General features: G+C 47.3%; 1 protein-coding gene across 1 annotated transcript in view; it reads left to right on the top strand.

Annotated features, from left to right (window-relative positions):
- Positions 1–24336, top strand: part of ADCY5 (adenylate cyclase 5) — a 951006-nt gene that overhangs the window by 902021 nt on the left and 24649 nt on the right. Inside the window, exon 17 of the mRNA XM_078682034.1 lies at positions 15268–15472. Coding sequence (XP_078538160.1) covers positions 15268–15472 — 205 coding nt within the window. The remainder of the gene's footprint in view (positions 1–15267; positions 15473–24336) is intronic.

Raw genomic sequence — 24336 nt, 5'->3', positions numbered from 1 at the left:
AGTTAGTCTCTGATCATTTCCTCAGTCATGGGACCAAATTTACACTTCAATGAGAGCTCGCGAAGTCTCGTTACAAAATCATCAATAAACTCCCCAACCTTCTGCGGCTGGGTATAAAACTTGTATCTCCTTAACGCTATGTTTGTCTCTTTGGCAAATCTTAATTCTAACCTCTTGCGTGCCTCATCAAAAACATCTCCAATAGGCTGACCACGCTCGTCGTTGGCAACAGGGAAATATTTAAAAATATGCTGTCCTTCCTTGCCTAAATTGGTGAGTAAAATTGCTTTTTTTCTGTTGCTAGAGAAGCAGGGTATGCTCAGACGTGAGTCCCTTGCTCACTTTGCCACTGGAGTCAAGCAAGCCCGGCTGAAGACGGCTGTAATGCCAGAAACCGGTCCTGGGAAGCTTGATTCCGGTCCAGGGAAGACATAACTTGGCCGTTCGGGCTGGACTGCTCCCATGAGGCACAGGGTCAGACTGATTTGCATATGGCCATGTCTGAACTGGGGTGGCGGAGTGAGCTTGCGTATCCAAGGCTTCCAAATAATTGTCGAACATCTCGATCCATTCATCCCATTCTATGTTTGGATTCCCGGGTTGACTAAGAAAGTGAGGAGGACTGGACACAGCAGATACATCAAGCGCACTTATATCCATATTGATTTAGAGTATACCACCAGCCAGCTTAATGTTAACTTGCAAGTAATGCCTATAGTATTAGTTTAACTCAATTTTTTCTTTATGATTATAAACGTGAACATTAATGCTGCATAATTACACACTCAGGCCTCAGCTCTTATATATGTATGCTTCTCACCAGCGCTAGTTGTAGCTCTCCAAGATAATTCAAAATTTGCAAACATTCGTGACAAGAATTTTCAATTCTATTAAGGACTAGGAGGCGAGGATTATGCTTTCTCATTTCTTTATGAAATGCTCAGCAGCCAATAAAAAAACAGAACTACAAATCCCATGAACACTTGGGAACAACCATAGAGGATACACTATATAAGGTCCAAACACTAGTCCGTCTTCCTCTTTCTTTGGGTAAACAGTTCCACATCAAAAAACAATCCCAGGTACAGCAACAACAAAAGTTCCAAACAAGCTGCCGAAATCCAAAGGAGCCTGAAGCAGAAGATGGAGACATCCTGGGTCCGTGAACAAGGTGGCAGAGGAAACTCTCGAGGCAGAAAAACCATATCACTTCTGGTCTGAACCTGCAAAAGACACATAGCCGTAATATCCAAATAACGGAGAGAATAATCAAAGCAGATCAGGGGGGGAAAGAAACAAGGAAATAAAACTGCAACAGTATGCAATATTGTACAATACATGATAATGCAACAGAGTTACCATAGGGTGGGATAATCCTCGCCTCCTAGTCCTTAATAGAATTGAAAATTCTTGTCACGAATGTTTGCAAATTTTGAATTCTATGTCAGGACAGGAGGCTCCGATTATGCTTGTTTAAAGCTTGTCCACCACAACAGAAGCAACAGTAACAATTGGTTTATAGTAAAATTGCTTGAAAACAGAGTCCGAAGACCAGTCAGCAGCTTTCATGATGTCAAACAAAGTAGCACCCATGGAATAAGCCTTTGAGGCCATCGCGCCTCTAGCAGAATGTGCACCAAACACAGAAACATCAATGCCTGCCTCGGACATGAGCCAGCGCACCCAGCGAGCTAAAGTAGCCGGTGCAACAGGGCGGAAAGGCTTCTGCAAGGCGATCAACAACTGACCTTGCATGTCAGCGCGTAAAGAAGCGGTACTCACCTCGTAATCTTTCAAACACTGGACAACACAAAGATTGGGATGATCCGGAAAAGAAGGATACGTTATGGAGGAGGTGTTGGTTTTAGTCCTCCTAGAGAGATTGAAAGTAACCCCCTCAGGGGTGAAACAGCGACCCGCAAGATCCAAAGCACGAATATCCGAAACACGTTTGCAAGAAACTAGACACAGTAACATGGTCAGTTTTGCAGACAACTGTTTGCGAGATAACAAAAGATTAGTAGGCCAATTCATCAAAAATTTCAGAACAATCGAAACATCCCACAAAGACACATATTTCGGTGTGGGAGGTTTTGCGAGGCGAATACCTTTTAGGAGTTTGGACAGCAAATGATGTTCACCAACAGGCTTACCATCAACGTGGATATGGCCTGCCGAAATGGCAGAACGAAAACTATTAACGGTCCGATAAGCCAAACCAGAAGTGGCCAAAGAGGACAAAAAATTAATGACTAGACTGATATCCGCCGAAACGGGATCAACCTCCTGTTGAACACACCAATCACTCCAGCGTTTCCAGGCTCCTCGATACCGCTTGTGGGTATTGGGAGACCAGGCGTTACTAATGAAAGTGGCAGCTTCGCTAGAAATTCCTGGGATCGACCAACGATCCCCGAGATTCGCCATGCCAGCAACTGGAGAGTGCCGGCGAGAATGAGGGGATGCGGATCTCCGAGGGGATCCAGCAACAGATTCCGCTTCAGGGGAAGAAGGAGGGGAGGTGCACAGCACATTTCCAAGAGAACCGGAAACCACGCTTGAGCTTTCCACAAGGGAGCAATCAGAATCAGCTCCGCTCGAAACCGTTTGGTGTAAGCAAGGACTCTGGGAAGCATCATGAACGGGGGAAATGCATAACAAAGAGTCGACGGCCACTGTTGGAGAAAAGCATCCGTGGCCAGAGCTAAGGGGTCCGGTCTCCAGCTGTAAAACCGGGGAAGCTGTGCATTGAGGCGAGAGGCGAAAAGGTCTAGGTGACACTGACCCCAAAGCCGAAGAATGGCGCGGAAGACTCGAGGGTGAAGTCTCCAGTCGCTGAAATCCCGAAGATGTCGGGAGTGCCAATCCGCAACCTGATTGTCGCGGCCCGGGAGGTACTCTGCAATAACCGTGATCTTCCGGTGGAGGCAAAAATGCCAAAAATCCTTGGCAATCTCCGCTAATATCTTGGACCGTGTCCCGCCCAATTTGTTGATATAGCGGACTGCCGACACATTGTCCATCCTGAGAAGAATGCAACAATTCGCCTGTAGGGGGGAGAAACACCGAATCGCAAAGGAACCCGCTAGGAGTTCCAGACAATTGATATGGAGAGACAACTCCTGGGGAGACCAACGACCCCCTGTCGAAACTGACCCGCAACGGGCTCCCCAACCCCATCGACTGGCATCCGATTCGATCACCAGCTCCGGAGACGACCCGAACAGGGCTCGACCATTCCAGGCCTCCATGTGGTCTAGCCACCACTGCATCTCCATCCGCACCTCCTCTGAGAGAGGAATTTGATCCGAGTATCGGAGGCCTTTCCGGAGATGTTGAATCTTCAGGCGTTGCATCGCCCTGTAATGGAGAGGACCCGGAAAAATTGCCTGAATGGAGGACGCTAGAAGACCTACCACACGTGCCAACGACCTCAATGACACAGTCTGTTTGGAAATAACAGACGTCAACTCTCTCCTGATGTAGCGGAGTTTCTGATTGGGCAAGAGAAGCTGACAAGTCAATGAATCTATCTGAAACCCCAGAAAATCGATAGACTGAGTGGGAACCAAAACCGATTTCGGAACATTGACTAGAAATCCCAGAGACTGCAAGAGAGTGACAGACCACTCCAGATGTTGCAGAAGCTTGAGAGGGCAATCTGCCATAAAAAGAATGTCGTCCAGGTAAATAATCAATCGGACCCCCCTGGAACGAAGATGCTCTACAACTGGCCTCAACAATTTCGTGAAGCACCATGGTGCCGACGAAAGGCCGAATGGGAGAACTCGATACTCGTACCACTGATTCAGCCATTGAAACTGTAGGAACCTGCGATGGGGCCCGTAAATCGGGATGGACAAATACGCATCTTTCAGGTCCAGACGGACCATCCAATCCCCTTCCCGTAGGAGATCCCGCAGAAGATGGATGCCCTCCATCTTGAAGTGCCTGTAGAGCACCCCGCTGTTGAAGTCCTTCAGGTTGAGAACCAGGCGAGACCCGCCTCCTTTTTTCTCGACCAGAAAGACTGAGCTGACAAAGCCCTGCGGATGGCGTATGGTAGGAACAATCGCCCCTTTGCTGAGGAGCAAGTCTATCTCCTCCGACAGACAAGTCTGAGAGTGACTCGAAAAAAGCATAGGGGTCGGCAGACGGGTTTGATGTATTGGGTGATAGAACTCTATCTTGAACCCTTGAACGGTTTCCAACACCCAAGCATCGTTGGAGATCATACGCCAATTGTTCAGAAAATATTGCACTCTGCCCCCCAACATCACATCGCAAGCTTGAATGAGGCTCACCTGTAGCTCCGGAATCTTGATATTGGCCTTGGTGGCCACCAGAACGTCCTTTGCCGTACTGTCCTTTTCCTTTACGGGAAGGATAGAAGTTGGCGCGGGTGGAGTAGCCAGAGTCGTAGTGACCACCACGTTGCTGCGAGGCACCCCTCTGGGACTGTTGTTGAGATCCACGGCCGAACGATCGTCCCCTTTGTCGTCCGGCCTTGGCGAAAACCGGACGCATGGCCCGGCGCAAGGAGGCCTGCGCTTTATCGATGCCGCTGAAGGTGGACACAAACTTAGTCAGCTCCTTTAAGAAAGGCTGTCCAAACAGAAGGCCCTGCGCTTCTGGACCGGCCTCAGAGGTAGCCAATTCTGCCAATTTCGGATCCAGTTTCAGGAGAATGGATCGACGTCGTTCTGCTGAAATGGCACAATTAGCATTTCCAAACATGCACACTGCCCTCTGGGCCCACTCTATGAGTTCGTCAGGATTAACAGTTGCCGAGGCCTCCTTGGCCTTGAAACCCAGGTCTAGGATCTTAGCTAGGGGACCCAACATGTCCATCAATTTATCCTGACAAGACCGCCAGGAGCGGTCCAGGCCTTTCTTCGGATCCTTAGAGTATTTTTTAAGGTAGGTGACCATCATAGGGTCCACCTCCGGAGTCTCAGCAATATGGTCCGCAAGGTCCGGTCTCGGGCACTCAGAGCGAAGCCGAGCCCGGACAGGCGCCTCAAAGGGATGGCGAACATGTGCCTCAAGATAAGCCGCCACCGCCGGAGCGGGTAACCATGACGTTGAATTTGGATGAACCATGTCCTCCGGTTCGAAATTGAGAAGGCGGGGACGCTCAGGAGCGTCAACAAAATGCTCCTTACGGAGGCGTTTTGCAGGAGGGGAATCATGATCTGAAGAGGCGTGACCATGGTCGGAATCTTCCGTATAAAGAGACGCAGAAGATTTGGGCTTGTCTGAAGATAAAACCTTCGCCAGTCTCTGGAAGTCTGATTTGTGAGGGTTAAGAGGGGACTTTGCGGACTTTTGGGAAGGCGGCAACCAGCCCTGCTGAATAGCATAGGCATTGAGATGACGTTTTAGGGGATTAATAGCCCTCACAAGTGCCTTGTTAACAGAAAGTTGAACACCTTTATCCAACTCCTCGACCAAGTCATACTCAAGAGAAGTATCCTCCTCCTCATCATAATAACAGTCTGCATCTGCGTCATAGAAATCAGCCATTGCACCAGTGTGCAGAAAGTCAATGCCCACAAGACTGTAACAATATGGAGTATCAGAGATACCAGTAAAGGGGGAGTGACAACCCCAAAGCAGGCTTGAGTAAGGCTGGAAACAACCAAACACTGAGCAAATAGATTAGAATGTGGAGGGAGATAAGCCTGCCAACTATTAATCACTCTAGGCAGAGCCTATGCATAGGAAATTACAACCAGAACACTTTCCTGTGCTCCGGCGTCAAAATGGGGTCGAAAGTGCAGGGCTGTGGGCAAGAGCGCTGGGAAGCGTTCAGTCAGCGAAACCGGCGTGAGGAAAGAGCCAGCAACCGGAAATAAACGCAGCGCGCATGCGCGACGCTGCAGCCACTGCCACAACCGGCTCGAGAGCGCTCGCGCTCCCCCAAGGAGCCGACGACCCCTGCTCCCGCTCCACTAAGCTACCGGGCACAAGCGGCCAGGCGCAGGGAGGCGACACGCGCTCCCAAGAAGACGCCGCGAGCAAGCGGTACAAGTTAACCGGCACAAAGGAAAAAGCCGAAAGAACAACACACGCGAGCACCGCGTAACAGCTGAAACAATGCAGCGCAACCTGAAACCAAGCAGCGGAGTACTTCAGGAAAGTAAGCGCATGCAACAATGTAACCAAATTACAAATGTAGTATAAGTAAATGGAAATAGACTTAACTGGCTGCGGAGCAGCAAAGAAAGAGGAAGACGGACTAGTGTTTGGACCTTATATAGTGTATCCTCTATGGTTGTTCCCAAGTGTTCATGGGATTTGTAGTTCTGTTTTTTTATTGGCTGCTGAGCATTTCATAAAGAAATGAGAAAGCATAATCGGAGCCTCCTGTCCTGACATAGAATACGTTTTACAAGAACAGAGGATAAAATATGTACCGCGTTGTGCCCTTAGGTGGCAGTGTTGTATCATGAGCCACCACAAACATTCGTTTTGGTCATACTGATCCTTTTAATTAAAATGACCCCTTATTATTTAGGCTCTTTCAGGAACATTCGATTATATAATGCCACTTTTCCTCACAAAACCGGGTTATGCGCTGCAGTTTTCCGAAAATAAGTTAAACACACATTTCCTTCACAGTGCGTCTATTTTAGGTGAAGTGCAAGTGTCTCTCTTCACAATATTAACATGTGCCTCGCTTTTTCCGCACTCTTGATATTCTCTCTGTCGCGAAGCACTGACTCCAAATTTCTGCCGCGAATCACCTTTCACGTGGCACTTCTCACACCAGTCAAGTTTAAGTGTTTTCCTCACTTAACACGCCTGACGCTTCCGGCGAATTCCTGAATCTCCGTCGATTGTTTAGCTAGCCGTCTCACACTGCTGACACCTCTGACGCAACTTTCATGGGTTCCAAACTCGTCAGCCTCTTCATTTAGACACCGCTCTAGGTATGTTTCTCCTCACCGGCATTCACTTCAGCGCCCCACTCATCTGTCTTAATCAGCTGTCACTTCGTTTTCTTGCCGGCTATCACTTCAGCGCTCTGCATCCACTTTCAATGAACGGTATTTCACCGCTCGTTGTAGAGTTTCATTCTCTCTCTTGCCTCGTATTTCACATCGCAAATGCCACAGATGCAATTCCTTACTTATGGATGTCTGCGCTGGGGTATCGTTCACTTCTGTCGCGCGCCGCCTCTTACTCTTTATTCGCGCTGACCTTGAATTTATTCTCCCGCACCGGAGAAGTGCCCTGGCTGCACATCCTCACGCGTAGATTCCTCGCTGTATGTCCCGCTGTCCGCTGATAGAAGACCACCTCGTCGCCAAGAACATGTCGTGATTACAACATGAGGCGGAGACTCTGTTCAAGGGACAAGCTTTATTAAATATACAACAGGACATCAGCGCGCCCGCCGTCTTCCGCCAGCTGATAGGAACTGACAGGTCAGCGTGCGGCGGCGCTCAACTTAGAACGTTTGGGCGCCCAACATTCCACCGTGGCGCGCGGAGCGAGGCCACGGTGTCAATCAAGCCACAACACAACATATCTGTTTGTGATATATCTGTCGGTTGAATGTTCATTGGCTCTGGCTTCTTTAATTTGGATGGACAATGGTTCTGGTGGACCAAAAAGTTTATATTCCGCTGCTTCCCATAATGTAATCAGGTGGTTCTCTTCATTACCTTTTTTAATGGCCCAAAGTTTTTTTTAATAAGAAGCTCTTAACTTTATTTCTGTTCCTAGGGCTGGATCACCATAGCCATACTTCCATAGTCTCATGGTTTTATTAAGAGCCGCTTTTAACTTCCTGTGTTTGAATTATCATCATTGTGCAAAATTGTACTCTGGGTGGGATAGACAGGCAGAGGAATCTACCCTTGCCCAAGGGACCACAGGCAGAAGCCAGCGGGTGGGCCATTTTTTCTGCTGTGGATAAATAGCAGCTCCACGTGCCTAAGCTGATTTTGAAGCTGGCTCATGACTCTAAAGGCTGCTGCAGCTTTAGGTGAGAGGCTGAGACACAAAGCCAGGCCCATTCAATTCAATTCAAAATGACAATCGGCAGACCGAGCAGACACAACATGTGGTGTAACTCCTCACAACATCTGGAAGTGATTGTTTGAGCAGCAAAATTGACCCGTTTTTTGTGGGGGGAAGGAGGCCATTGTCCCTCGAAGCATGAAACCAATCCCAAAAAACAAGCTGCAGGTGCCTGCTGCCAACAATCTCAGATTCAAATTGGGAGTTTTGTTTCAATGAGGTGCTGTGGACATCTGAAGAGCAATAGAACCAGGGAACAAACATGGTCAAAGCCAGTAGAACTTGCCTACGCAACGCAAGCTATTGGCTTTGTCAGTGTTTATTACCATCTTAGAAAGGAACAGTTGTGCATGGCTTTAAGTTAACAAAAAAAAAGAGCTGTGATGCAACCGGCCTCGTTGTAGAGCTTTTTTTTTAAACTGCTGCCATGATGGGGGTCGGGAAGCATTTTGGAGGGAGGGCATGCAACAGAAGGCTGTAGATGCCTTCCACCTGCCCACCAGCAATAAAAAAAGCACATATCATAGCACTTTTTAAAACAAAAAAATAGCTTTCGATGTTGCTGTACAACTTGGCTAAAAACACTGACAAAGCCAATAGGTTGCATAGTCCAAACCTATTGACTTAGCCAATGCTTTTTTTTCTTGTGGGACAGAAGGGTTGGAGGTGGCAAGCAGCAATGTTGGTTGGGGTGCGAGAGTGCAAGTAACAGTGGGGGATGGGGCGGGAGTGGTCAAGCAACAATGCTGGGTGAGGTTGGAAGTTGAAAGGACAATTAACAACGAAGGATGGTCCAAGGGTAAACAGCAATGAGGGATGGGGTGTGAGGGGTCAAACAGTAACACAGGATGGGGTTGGAGGGTACAACCTACATTGTAGAGCAAGCAACAATGGTGGACAGGAGGAGGCAAGCAACAACAAGGGATAGGATGGGAGGGGGCAAGCAACAACGCAGTATGCAGCAGGAAGATCTGAGGAGCTAAGCAGCAACACATGATAGGAGAAAGCAATACAGCATGCGGCAGGAGGACCAAACAATGCGGGATGGGGTGGAGGGGCAAACAACACAGAATGGGGCAACTAACAACGCATAACAGGGTGGGAGGGGTCAAGCAAGAATCCTGGATGGGAGGGTCCAAGCAGCGGGACAGAAGGGGGCAAGCAACGGGATGGAGCAGGGTGAGATGGGCAAGCAGCAAAATGCAGAGGGGTGGAAGGTGGGAGAGTGCAAACAACAATAGAGAGAGAGAGACCCGGAAAGGTGGGTAATCAACAACAGGGAGGGATAGTGGGAGGGGGCAATCAACAACAGGGAGCGAGATGGGAGGTACAAGTAGCAACACAGAGAAGGACAGGAGAGTGGCAGGGGGCAAGCAATAACACAGAGAGGAACAGGAAGGTGGGAGGGGCAAACAACAACATTGAGAGGGAAATCAAAACACTGAAAAGGATAGGAAAGGTGGAGGGAGCAAGCAACAAAACTGAGAGAGATGGGGTGGAAGGGGCAAGCAACAACACAGATTGTTATGGGGTGGAAAATCATGAGGGAGACAGTCTGTAAACACATACACTCCTATGGAATTCTTCTACTAAAAGAAAAAAGTAGCTCTGAAAGCACATGCAGTGGAAGGACACATGGGCCATGCTCCAGGGGATGGAACAATCCACGAAGAGGGCGTGAAGACAGAATGCCCTGACTAAAGAGAAGCAAGGAAATGAGTGTGATAATGAAGCCAATCAAAAGTAAGCAATGTGTTATGAGACTATTGTTCGCAATGGAAAGGGCGGATTGGATCTTAATACTACATGTCAGCATTTTGGAGGGCGGGCGACGGGTTGTTACTGCAGTGTAAGTTTGGACAGGCCATGTTGGCCATCATGTAATGTCTAAATACAATCTAATAAAATGTGTCATGAAAAAAAGAAAAGTTAGCAATGTGGGGGCTCTAAGCCCATTGTAAACTTACAGAATGTCTCACAAGCAACAGCTCATGCGGCGTCTTAGGCAAGACCTAAAAAAACACTAAAGAACACAGACATTTTAAATAAATGTAAAGGAAAACATGAATCGAAATGGGTAAAATGAAAACACTTTTTTTTGGAAAAAGAAACTCATTTAGCCTCAATCTAGAGGTAAAAGCGGAGAGGCAGAGGAGAGACAGAGAAAGGAAAGGAGTGGGCGACCAAAGGAAATGAGGGATGGAGAGAAGGATGTAGAGACAAACTGGGGGTGAGTGTTTGTATTGTCAACGCTCCTTCCATCACCACCTTTGGTTTTTCTTTGTTCGCCCTAAGTTGGCAGGGTATGCTCAGACGTGAGTCCCTTGCTCACTTTGCCACTGGAGTCAAGCAAGCCCGGCTGAAGACGGCTGTAATGCCAGAAACCGGTCCTGGGAAGCTTGATTCCGGTCCAGGGAAGACATGGCTTGGCAGTTCGGGCTGGACTGTTCCCATGAGGCACAGGGTGAGACTGATTTGCATATGGCCATGTCTGAACCTGGGTAGCGGAGTGAGCAAAAGAACGGTGATGGATTAAACCCAGATCAGTTGACTGGGGGTGAGTGTTTGTATTGTCAACACTCCGTCCATCACCACCTTTGGTTTTTCTTTGTTCGCCCTAAGTTGGCAGGGTATGCTCAGACGTGAGTCCCTTGCTCACTTTGCCACTGGAGTCAAGCAAGCCCGGCTGAAGACGGCTGTAATGCCAGAAACCTGTCCTGGGAAGCTTGATTCCGGTCCAGGGAAGACATGGCTTGGCAGTTCGGGCTGGACTGTTCCCATGAGGCACAGGGTCAGACTGATTTGCATATGGCCATGTCTGAACCTGGGTAGCAGAGTGAGCAAAAGAACGGTGATGGATTAAACCCAGATCAGTTGACTGGGGGTGAGTGTTTGTATTGTCAACACTCCGTCCATCACCACCTTTGGTTTTTCTTTGTTCGCCCTAAGTTGGCAGGGTATGCTCAGACGTGAGTCCCTTGCTCACTTTGCCACTGGAGTCAAGCAAGCCCGGCTGAAGACGGCTGTAATGCCAGAAACCGGTCCTGGGAAGCTTGATTCCGGTCCAGGAAAGACATGGCTTGGCAGTTCGGGCTGGACTGTTCCCATGAGGCACAGGGTCGGACTGATTTGCATATGGCCATGTCTGAACTGGGGTGGCGGAGTGAGCTAAAGAACGGTGATGGATTAAACCCAGATCAGTTGACTGGGGGTGAGTGTTTGTATTGTCAACGCTCCGTCCATCACCACCTTTGGTTTTTCTTTGTTCGCCCTAAGTTGGCAGGGTATGCTCAGACGTGAGTCCCTTGCTCACTTTGCCACTGGAGTCAAGCAAGCCCGGCTGAAGACGGCTGTAATGCCAGAAACCGGTCCTGGGAAGCTTGATTCCGGTCCAGGGAAGACATGGCTTGGCAGTTCGGGCTGAACTGTTCCCATGAGGCACAGGGTCAGACTGATTTGCATATGGCCATGTCTGAACTGGGGTGGCGGAGTGAGCTAAAGAACGGTGATGGATTAAACCTAGATCAGTTGACTGGGGGTGAGTGTTTGTATTGTCAACGCTCCGTCCATCACCACCTTTGGTTTTTCTTTGTTCGCCCTAAGTTGGCAGGGTATGCTCAGACGTGAGTCCCTTGCTCACTTTGCCACTAGAGTCAAGCAAGCCCGGCTGAAGACGGCTGTAATGCCAGAAACCTGTCCTGGGAAGCTTGATTCCGGTCCAGGGAAGACATGGCTTGGCAGTTCGGGCTGGACTGTTCCCATGAGGCACAGGGTCAGACTGATTTGCATATGGCCATGTCTGAACCTGGGTAGCGGAGTGAGCAAAAGAACGGTGATGGATTAAACCCAGATCAGTTGACTGGGGTTGAGTGTTTGTATTGTCAACACTCCGTCCATCACCACCTTTGGTTTTTCTTTGTTCGCCCTAAGTTGGCAGGGTATGCTCAGACGTGAGTCCCTTGCTCACTTTGCCACTGGAGTCAAGCAAGCCCGGCTGAAGACGGCTGTAATGCCAGAAACCGGTCCTGGGAAGCTTGATTCTGGTCCAGGGAAGACATGACTTGGCCGTTCGGGCTGGACTGTTCCCATGAGGCACAGGGTCAGACTGATTTGCATATGGCCATGTCTGAACTGGGGTGGCGGAGTGAGCTAAAGAACGGTGATAGATTAAACCCAGATCAGTTGACTGGGGGTGAGTGTTTGTATTGTCAATGCTCCGCCCATCACCACCTTTGGTATTTCTTTGTAGAGACAAACGGACAGGGTGAGGGGGCATGAAACAGACAAACAATTCAGGGAGAGAACTGAGGAAAAGAGAAAAAAAGAGGAGAGAAGAAAAGTATTCTTGATAAGCAGATGGAGGGCATCAGGATGAAAGAAGAGAGGGAAGAGACTAGGAAGAAGATAAAGTAAGGAAAAGCTAAGTGGAGAGAAGGTTAGAATGACAGAGTGGTATAAGCGAGAGTGAAGAATGGGAAGCAATAGTGGAGAAAAAGTAGATGGATTAGAGAATGTCATAAGATTACTGATCTGTGAGAATTAGGAACAGATGGAGTAGAGCCTCACAGACACTAGTTTGTTCTCTGATAGTCAATAGTCTCTGGCTTGATTTAGAAGTTGACGTTGTACCTAGAAAAAGTGCAGAATCTGTAGTAGAACCCACCTGTGGCATTTCCTTCATGAAAAGGGTAGTATGGCAAAGGAAATAGCACCAGTGGATTTTCGTCTGGTTTTAACACTTGTCCAAAAATAGGTGGTTTTTTCATTGCTGCCCAAATCTAAATCAGGTTATTGGTCTCTCCATTAACCATGGTAGAACAAGGCTCCGCCGCTTCCCCGAATTACCTTTGGGAGAATGTGGAACTAAAAGCCATCACAAGGACAGCAATCCATTTATTTTCTGTGGGGAATGGGCTTCTGAAAATGTCAGGGTTTGCTAAAGCTGGCTGTGACTGACTATGGAAAGGAAATAAATAAAACAGAATATATAGCATTAGGTGTAGTGCAGGATTCATTCCAAGGGATGGATGGAAACGAGTGTCAGTGACACACAAAAGCACAATTGAAGATAGGGCAAAGTTTCAAGACAGAAAAGAGAAATGAAGTACAATTCAAAGAGGAGACCGAAATTAAGAGAGCAGGGAATAAGGAAATGGGCGGAAGAAAAAGATTTAAAGAGGACTTCCATATGAGGAGTGAGGGGGGTTTCAAACAGATAACGAAAGGCAAAAAGAGGGAAAGAGAGATCAGTATGAGGGAAAAGGGGGGAGAGAAAGGGACAATTATCGAAAATGAAAGAGGGGAAAATTGGAGAGAGAATGATAACAGAGGAGAATAAAATGAGAGCAAGGTTGAAGGAAGGATATAGAGAAAGAAATGGTTGTATGATAGATGGATAAACACATTGAATAACCAATATTGCATTTGGTGAGAATGTGAGAATAGAGGCGAAATGAGAAAGTAAAGAAATGGGAGTGAGGAGAGAACTGTTTATACGTGTGGGTGGGTGAAAGCAATGGTACAGATAATATATAGACTATTACATGAAAGGCTGCAGATGAAGTGATGTCTTGTAGAATATCAAGCAGTATCAAATCATGTTTCTCCTCAACACAACATAAAAGTAATCAGGTACCCAGCTATCCTACACCCCCAATATAGCACATACGTGAAAGACTTAGATGTGTGTAGCTATCAATGCCTAAGGGTTATCAGTGAGGTTTCCTACCACCTAAGGGTTGGCAGAAATCTAAGGGTGACTAGGAAAATAATTGATCTGTAGGCAAGCTAGAATTGACAATGAGGTTTACTGGCTTGAAGATGATCAGGAACCTCAGGGGCCTAAAGTGTGGAGGAGCATTGATAATCAATGTCCCTGAGAAGAAGCCTCCAGGCACCTGATTGGGGTAAGGAGCCAAACTTAAATGACAGTGATAAAAAATCTTGTGTACCACATCTTGAGCAGAAGCCACTGGGCCAAGCTGGAGCATTTAAGATGTGAAAGTGAACAAGACTTTGGGAAACTGAGAGTCAGCAAAATCTCAGCAGCCTTTTGGTGAGTTGCACATTCAGGGACCTAAATGAAACACTGCCCCTGAAACAAATGTTAATCCCCAAAGCCAACTGTGATAATTGAGGGTAAGCAGGAGCTTCAGAAATCTGGCAGTGACCGTGAACCTCATACCCTTCGAGTGAGCTTTGCCGAAAGGAAACTATGCGGAAATGTAAGCTTTGCATAATTTCCTAGTGAACACTGATTTCAGGGACTGATGGTACTCTGGGACTTCAAGATAATGTTGAGAAAGAGCGACTGGGCCTGAGGTTAAATAGGAAAAGTAGGTGACCAGGAGATAAGCTGGAATGTAACAGCACATGAGAGTGAGCTAGAGTCTCTGGATCTGAGCCGAAGCAGGATCCTCACAGGACCGAAGAGTGGAAATGGGCCCACAGGATCTATTAGTAAGTTCTAGTTTATGCCAAATTGATAGTGACTAAGAGTCTCAAGGTCTTAGGTCGAGCAACGCCTATGCATCCTTTAGGGTTAACAGAGGTCTACAAACTTGAGGATGAGCGTGAACCTCTGGGGCCATGTTGGTCAGTGGCAAATGATAATCTCTGAGGATAACCAGTAGTTTTAGAACCTGTCAGGGAATTCAGCGATCCAATGGTGAGCTAGGGCTTGGGGATGTAAGAGTGAGCAACGAATTCAGGAACCTGAGAGAGAAAAGATTTATTGACCTGAAAGTATGCGTTAGACCTGTGGGTGAGCTATAGTGGTGTCCCTGCCTTGCTTATGTGACTGGCCGTATAACTTTAAAAAAACTTAATTTACCACACATTTCTCCCCTAATTAACCCTGATACCAACTGCGTAATGTTTCATGGAAGGTTGCGATCGGCGAATGTGGCCCACTTTATTTTGTGTGCCAGGGCCAGTTTTTGGGCCCAAAACAGCCCTACTTGTACTAATTGGTTGACTCCACTGAGAGTTGATAGAGCTTTGGGATATTTTTAATACCAGTTCTAGTAGCACAGCAGTAAACTGTGGCCATTTAAATACAGAACTTGAAAATTACAAATACCTGTGGAATATATTAGGTTATTGTTTCCATTGTATTTGGGAATTATGTGGAATGCTCGCAAAAACTCTTTTGTAATTGTCTGTTTTGAGGACAAGCTAATAATGATGCCATGACAAGTTGGATACCTTTTCTGAAATCTTTTTCCCTTCACACAGATCATAAGTGAGGATCAGTTCCGACAGCTCGAAAAGATCAAAACCATTGGCAGCACCTACATGGCAGCATCAGGGCTCAATGATTCCACTTACGACAAGGCAGGAAAATCCCACATAAAGGCACTTGCTGATTATGCCATGAGGTTAATGGACCAAATGAAATATATCAACGAGCATTCATTCAACAACTTCCAGATGAAAATTGGTAAAGTATTTACCTGCTTCTTGTCTGCTTTGAAATCGAATACAAGTATTCCTTTTGCATAGCACTGTTGAAGATCCTTGGGTCTTTTGATACCAGCTACTGTTCTTACTCTGTTCTAATATTGGTACACTAACAAAATGTTGAATCTTAAATATGATCTTGCAATTTTATGATGACCAGAGTATTGACTATTATAACATAATGAAGCTAAGCATATATAGGTTAGCATATGTATATATATATATATATATGTCACTAAATTTCCCACAAGAAGAAATCAGAGGCCAGAGGGGATTTCAGAGAGGAAGCATGTTTAATTCGGAACAACGCAGTGGCGGCGAATGCATTTCAGCACAAAGCCTTCTTCAGCGCCCTGCACTGCATGGAGTCCTGCTTTATGTTCGCACATTTCTGTACCTTTATGGATGCTTGCCACGCCCTTAACTCACCTCCCCCAATATAGGAAAATGTTCAGCACACCTGTTGTTCGTTTAGTATAATGTTCCAACTACAACTCCCAGAGTACATCATGTTCATGTATCCAGGTTGATTCAGAAAAGGGGGTGGTGATGAACAGAGTGCCTGAATTAAGCAGACCACTCTTACCCAGTCCAAAGATCAGGGCTTGATCCATCACCGTTTTTTAGCTCACTGCACCATCCCAGCTCAGAACTTGGCGATATGCAAATTAGTCTGTTCCTGTCCCAGTGCATGATGGGAACAGGGCAAACCAAACTACCAAGCCAATTCTTATACTGGGAAGGAAACAAGCTTCCAGGGACCGGTTTCTGCCATTTCAGGCGTCGTCGGCCCGGCTTGCTTGAATCCTGATGGTGCAATGAGCAAGGGACTCACATCTGAGTTTACCCTTCCACCCCCTTTTCTGAATCATTTTGTCCACCATAAGCGTGGAAGGGTATACTCAGACATGAGTCCCTTGCTCACTGCTCCATCAGGATTCAAGCAAGCCGGGCCGACGACGCCTGAAATGGCAGAAACCGGTCCCCGGAAGCTTGTCTCCTTTCTGGTGAAGAATTGGCTTGGTAGTTTGGTCTGCCCTGTTCCCATGATGCACTGGGCCAGGGACAGACTAATTTGCATATAGCCAGGTTCTGAGCTGGGATGGGGCAGTGAGCTAAATAACGGTGATGGATCAAGCCCTGATCTTTGGACTGGGTAAGAGTGGTCTGCTTAATTCAGACACTCTGTTCATCACCACCCCCTTTTCTGAATCATTTTGTCCACCATAAGCGTGGAAGGGTATACTCAGACATGAGTCCCTTGCTCACTGCTCCATCAGGATTCAAGCAAGCCAGGCCGACGACGCCTGAAATGGCAGAAACCGGTCCCTGGAAGCTTGTCTCCTTTCTGGTGAAGAATTGGCTTGGTAGTTTGGTCTGCCCTGTTCCCATGATGCACTGGGCCAGGGACAGACTAATTTGCATATAGCCAGGTTCTGAGCTGGGATGGGGCAGTGAGCTAAATAACGGTGATGGATCAAGCCCTGATCTTTGGACTGGGTAAGAGTGGTCTGCTTAATTCAGACACTCTGTTCATCACCACCCCCTTTTCTGAATCATTTTGTCCACCATAAGCGTGGAAGGGTATACTCAGACATGAGTCCCTTGCTCACTGCTCCATCAGGATTCAAGCAAGCCGGGCCGACGACGCCTGAAATGGCAGAAACCGGTCCCCGGAAGCTTGTCTCCTTTCTGGTGAAGAATTGGCTTGGTAGTTTGGTCTGCCCTGTTCCCATGATGCACTGGGCCAGGGACAGACTAATTTGCATATAGCCAGGTTCTGAGCTGGGATGGGGCAGTGAGCTAAATAACGGTGATGGATCAAGCCCTGATCTTTGGACTGGGTAAGAGTGGTCTGCTTAATTCAGACACTCTGTTCATCACCACCCCCTTTTCTGAATCATGTATCCAGGTTGGCGGCACGGGGGGCAGAGAACACGTAGGTGCGGGCTGGTTTAATTACTGCAGGTAAGTGCTGCAGGTTTCCCCCAATGGAAGTTCCAAATGCCACGGTTGCCTCACCGAGTCCCCTCGTACTGCTGCCACCAACTTGAAATGAAGCCTCAGTAGAGCAGGGGCCGTCTATTACGACAATAATGCACCCCTGTAGAGATAGAATACCTCAAACCTCCCAGATCGGCTTCACTCATATATATATTCACTGAAAAAACATAGGTTTCAGGGACATAAAAGTTAGAAATTAGCATTTAAAAAACCTTAGAAATTCACTGAAAAAAACCATAGGTTTCAGGGACGTTATAGTTAGTTGGAGATTTCACTTGTACAAAACCATGGAAATTCAGCCTGCAGGACTGCATACCAGGGAGATTGCTTCAAGCTTTTGGGGGCATTTCTGCTGACTCACCTTTGGCTCCTGGAGGCTCCTTATCGACGCTGGTGTCCTGTTGTGCCCCTGTCCTTCCGCCGCCGCACACACCATCGCGGCCGCAGTGGGAAGGACTACGCCTCCCAGACTCCTCAGCGGCTCAAGCCGGACACGCCAATCACCGCGCCCGGAGGCGCTTTAAATCGCGCTTGCCTCCGGTGGAGCGGGTGGTGCTTCACGCTTTTGGGGGCATTTCTGCTGACTCACCTTTGGCTCCTGGAGGCTCCTTATCAACGCTGGTGTCCTGTTGTGCCCCTGTCCTTCCGCCGCCGCACACACCATTGCGGCCGCAGTGGGAAGGACTAGGCCTCCGAGACTCCTCAGCGGCTCAAGCCGGACATGCCAATCACCGCGCCCGGAGGCGCTTTAAATCGCGCTTGCCCCCAGCATCGTGGGTACGCGCGCGGGACGCGCCGGTAGAAGCCCGGGACAAGGGCGGGACCGTCTGTGGCCGTCCGAGGCCAGACGAGGCCGGGCTGGGCTTCCCCCCCTTCATGTGCTCTTTGGGACCCTACCAGTAAGCTTATTGTATCCCTTTATTGCCTACAAGTAATTTGGGCGTCTGATCGTGGCTCATAATGTGAAGATTATTGCCATCTGTCTCTTATTCCCCTTTGTTGCACTCTGCTGTTGTTCTGTTGTACTGTTGACGTAAGCATCTAAACTATGATACCCCGTCTCAGTCAGGGAAGAAGATCTCTGGTGGGCGGCTCTGTTAGAGGGACATTGGACCAATTCATTACCAGGGCCGCATCAGTCCTGGAACGTGAGATAGCCATCACCGAACGGCGCCTTTCGTCGGAACTGCTTTATAATAAGCGTTCTTCTCTGGGACAAATCCAACACGCAATTACACCTCCAGTTGATGCATCGCCTACGGACTTAATTGAGGACATAAGTGTTCCCCTGCAACTTCAAGATTCAATAGGTTCATCTGAACTTTTCAGGGATAGTCACTTACATGACCCAAATATAGCTATACTATCTGATACTTCAACAGAGGAACTTATATTTAAATCTCCTCTCTAGCACAAAAAGAGAAAGAAATCATATAGAAAAACTATGGCAATTGGGCAGAAAACTAAAAAAAGAAAGCGCATGGGAAATGGGCAAAATGGCATATGTAAAGAAACACCAATAAATGTCACGTACATCCCTAAGACTCCCACGATAGTTGCAAGAAAGACCATGCGGGACCATTTTCAGCCACTAGTTCCTCCCATCCCAGATCTAATGGGAAATATTGAGCAATTGGTAAAATCCTTAATTTTGCCGTTAGTGGAGAGGGTTAAAAAAATTGGCGTCCCTTGAAATCTTAATTATTACCAATATAGAATTAACAAGGTAACAAACCACTAATGTTTTGAAACAGTCCACTCAGGCTATTAATATAAGACCGAAACCAACTGATCTTATGATCAATCAGGATCCACCGCCCACAAATAAGGATAACACCGCTGCACCTAGGACAACAGTTGTAGCCCAACCAACACATAATGGAAACAGCTCGGGAGGGTTAGTTACTAAATCAGATGACCCCCATGAAATTATCACCAACTTGCGGCCACCCAATAAGAACCAGAGGGGAAGTACACAACAAATAGATTTGCCACCTGAGGCAGCCCCCTACGTAGTGACACTCACCGGGTTTCCAGAATTAGCGCTGGGGAAAACAGAAAGCTATCAATAACTCAAAAATAAAGTAGTTTATTGATTGCAGCAAAACAGGCCTCTGCCCCCCAATATTGATGGTGAGATTCTTCATGTTAGAAGACTAGGATGGGTCGGACATAGACCAAAGGACATTCAGGGGGATGTTATTATTATTAACTTTAGAGACCGCCGGGTAATTACACATATTGTAGACTGGTATACTGACCGGGGGAGAGGGAGGAATCATGACACATGATCTAAGTTATTTTTATCCCCGCACCTTATTGTCTAACCCATCAAGACCCCGGTTACTAAATTTGGGCTACATAGAGGGCCCTCGTTTTAACATTCTCACTTTTAACCGTTTTGCTGCTTTTTCCAGTTTGGAAGGAGTGGGTTGACTCTCTAATCCGGCTCCTAGTGATAGTTATTCTGTTAACCACGCAGTAAGGCAATCTGTATCCCATCCTACAGTTGATGGTAAAATGACTAATTGTATGGCCTCCACTAATTCCCTTGTGGAAACAACACATAGTGGAAGGGACATGAGCCCTAACAATGTAATTTCTTGGAACATTGCGGGTTTAGGTGCCAAGATGCAGGATTGTAATTGGATTATTTACATTAAACAGTATCTTATAATTTGTTTGCAGGAGACTTGGTCTATTGAATGTAATTTGTATTTTTGTATTTTTGTATATTTCTAAAGCGCAAACAATCGCTCCGAAAGGAGCATCCTGGCGCTAAATAAACAGAGTGCACGAATCAGAAAGGTTAGGAGGCTATATGAAGGTCATTACGTGATCGTCAGGGAGAGAGTAAATCCATGTTTTGAGTTGCTTTCTAAATTGGTTTTCCTGAGTTAGGGATCTGAGATGGTTGGGCATTGAGTTCCATGCTTTGGCAGATAGGAAGGATAAAGACTTGCCTCCTTTAGTTTTATATTTGAATTTTGACTGCTTGATCAGGTTCTGACCTGAGGATCTTAAGGTCCTTACGGGATTATAGTGTGGGAATCGTTTAATAAGGTAGGTCGGACTGGTGCAATTGAATGCGCGGAAAGCTATAATTAAGATTTTAAACAATATTCTTTTGGGGAGTGGTAGCCCATGAAGGGTTTTGAGGGCGGCCGAGGCTGAGGATCTCCTGGGTAACTTGAGAACAAGTCTAGCCGCTGCGTGTTGCACTCCTTGGAGTTTTCTGAGGGTGTTTTTCTTTTTAACACCTGCCATCAGACCGTTACAGTAATACAGACGTGCAAGGATTAAGGCCACCGCCACTGCCTTTCTTGAATCTATAGGTAAAAAGTCGAAAAACTTTTTCAGTGACCTAATGATATTAAAGCAGCTTCCTGCAACATTCCTTACATGTTGGTCGAAGGATAATTCGGCGTCAAATAGAACGCCAAGATTCCTTGCTGATACCACTGCTTGAGGCGGCGCAGGAATGTCCTCAGGCCACCATTTGCTGGGACAGAATTGGGGGTTTTTACCCATAGGGAGAATTTCCGTCTTACTGGTGTTGCATTTAAGATGGTTTTGATCCATCCAGCAGAAGACATCTCTTAAACACTTTTTTAAATTCAACTCAGCATCTGAAGAGTTGTTCTCCAAGGGAACAATAAGCTGAGTGTCATCGGCATACGATGTCACTAATATGCCGTATGACTCAATTAAAGAGATGAGAGGGACCATACAGATGTTAAACAATAAAGGGCTTAATATTGAGCCCTGAGGGACTCCAGAATGTACCTTCTTCTCTTTAGAAAGAAAAGTGCCCAAGTAGGTGGTCTGGGATCTGTCTGCCAAGAAGGAGATTATCCAATCCAATGCAACATCTGTAATTCCTATATCCCTAATCATTTTTTAGAAGGGTATAAGGCATATTATGTCCCTGCTATTGCAACTAACAGGGGAAGACCTAAGGGGGGGATGGTTACGTATATTTCTGTTGCACTGACTTGTAAAGTACGTAGAGTACCATCTGCTAACCCTGGAATTCTTGGTTTAATTTTAAATGGAGAAAACTGTCTAGCTTGTCTGGTAAATTTTTATAATTTAGTTAATCCATACTCAGATTTTAGTCAATTATCTGCTTTGAATGTTTTCATTAGTATGTCAATGAAACAGAGTCTACATAATCTTATGATCATGGGTGACTTTAATGTTCACCCCTGTGGTGACCCCCTATTTAAATGCATTCTGGATCTAAGCTGTGTACGATCTAACGGCTTACATTTAGAACACTCAAGTGAAGGGGAACTTTTTAATGATTTATTGAATGATCTAGATTTTACACCAACTATGGCCTTGATGGATCCTGCCAAGAGATTTGAGATACCGACCTTTAAGGTCCACGGGAGGGGAACTTTCATTGACTATGTACTGATTTCATTATCTATGCAGTCTTTTGTGGACTCTTTTATCATTGAAGAGAGCGAATTTAGCGATCATAATCCGCTCACTGTACGTCTGTCGGGACCGTGGATAGCTAAAGAAGGGCCGAATCCCAGTTAGGGAAGGCTGATCACAACTGACGGGAGGCGTAGACTTAGATGGTCTAAGATCACCCCAGATCTGCTGTATAAAGACATTAAAGTCATATGTGCAGACGAAATTAACATCTGCACCCAAGAAGGTATACATCCTAGTAAGGTGCTTGGGGAGTTCCAGACACTCGCAGATAAGGTTTCGAAGCTGTTGTCGGTACCAGCTAAAAATGTTGTCAATGTGGGCCCAAAGTGGTTCAATCATGATTGTACTAAAGCAGCAAGTAACCTTAGGCTGGCTCTAGCAGCTAAACCAAGAGAACAGGCGACAGTCTAACTTTGTCGGAAAGAAAATAAATCTACTATAGCCAAACGTAAGGAATTCCTAAGGGAAGAGGCCTGGAACGAGATCCTGGATCCCATAACTTTAAAGAGCAGCTCCAGATTTTGGGCCATTATGAAAAAGCCTTTTCTTGTTCAGGAGACCGGCGACGGACTCGAATGCCATATACCCAAAGGGGACTGGGAAGTGCACTTTAAGCAATTATACTGCAGCCCGATGGAAGAAACCTCTAGCTTAGCACTCTGTACTAATGGAGAGAAGATTAGCATTGACAGGGGTGAAGTTCTTGAGGGTATTATGGGACTAACAGCCGGGGAAGCACCCGGACCCGATGAGATTCCTCCTGACTTATTTAAGTCGGAGCCTTTTAAGTTGGGGGAATAATTCCCATTGAATCCTGAGGGTCCCTGGGGGCCAACTAGCCCACCAGGTACCTCCAGTAAGCGCCACAGAGCTACGTTGCAGAAAGGTGGTCCAAGGCCATTACCCTTTTTACACCTCTCTGCAACGCAGCTCTGTGGCGCTTACTGGAAGTACCTGGTGGGCTAGTTGGACCCAAGGGTCCCTAAGGATTCAAGGAGACTTAATCCCCCAACTTACAACGCACCAGAGGGCCTGTTTGCACAGTGGGCAAGGGAGAGGGTGGGGACTGATGTGACAAGTGTGCAAACGCACCCTGTGGCACGTTTTAAGTTAGAGAATTAAGTCTTCTCGAATCCTGAGGGTCCCTGGGGCCCAAGTAGGCCACCAAGTACCTACAGTAAGTACCACATAGCTGTGTTGCAGAGTGGTGGTCCTAGGCCACGCCCCTTTTTTCACCTCTCTGCAACGCAACTCTGTTGTGCTTACTGAAGGTACCTGGTGGGCTAGTTGGCCCCCAGGGACCCTCAGGATACAAGGGGACTTAATCCCCCAACTGAAAACGCTCCACGGAGCGCATTTGTACACTTGTCACATCAGGCCCAGCCCCCTGTCTTCACCACTGTGCAAACACACCACGTGGCTCATTTTAAGTTGAGGGATGAAGTCCCCTTGAATCCTGAAGGTCCCTGGGGGGCAACTAGCCCACCAGGTACCTCCAGTAGGCACCACAGGGCTGCGTTGCAGAGAGGTGGTCCGAGGCCACGCCCCTTTTTAACCTCTCTGTAACGCAGCTCTCTGGCGCTTACTGGAGGTACTCGGTGGGCTAGTTGGACCCCACGGACCCTAAGGATTCAAGGGGAATTAATTCCCCATCTTAAAACGCGCCACAGGGGGTGTTTGCACACATATCACATCCGCCCCCTCCCTTCACCACTGTGCTAATGTGCCCTTTGGTGCATTTTACGGTGGGGGATTAGGTCCCCTTGAATCTTGAGGGTCCCTGGGGTCCAACTAGCCCACCAGGTACCTCCAGTAAGCGCCACAGAGCTCCGTTGCAGAGAGGTGTAAAAAGGGGCATGGCCTCGGACCACCTCTCTGTAACGCAGCCTGGTGGGCTAGTTGGCCCCCAGGGACCCTCAGGATTGAAAGATAATTAATTCCCCATCTTAAAACGTGCCACAGGGTGCATTTGCATAGTGTTGCTGAGAGGGGCAGGGTCTCCGGCGCAATGACAGCTTTTTTTTAAATTAATTTTTTTAGAAGGAGGGCTGTGTGGCCCCCCTTCCTTTAAATTTTTTTGGGCCCTGGGGACCCCATCCCACAGGGCCTGACCCCTATTTTGTAATTTATTTATCTCCAAACAGGAGGGGGCCGGGCTGCCCCCCTCCCAAGGCCATATTTGGCCCCTGGGACCCCATCCCCCGGAGCATAGCCACTTTTTAATTACGTTTTTATATCTAGAGGGGGGCCACGTGGCATCCCCAGGCCATTTTTGGCCACAGGGACCCCCCCCCCCCCGGGCCGGCCTACCTTTTACTTTTTATTTATTTTTTCTTTCAAAGGGGAGGGGGGCTGCATGGCCCTCTTCCCGGGCCTCTTCTGGCACCAGTG

Source organism: Lissotriton helveticus, chromosome 3_1 (assembly GCF_964261635.1).
Source record: "Lissotriton helveticus chromosome 3_1, aLisHel1.1, whole genome shotgun sequence".
Taxonomy (NCBI): domain Eukaryota; kingdom Metazoa; phylum Chordata; class Amphibia; order Caudata; family Salamandridae; genus Lissotriton; species Lissotriton helveticus.
The sequence above is the reverse complement of the archived record's forward strand: the minus strand, read 5'-3'. Positions and strand labels throughout refer to the sequence as shown.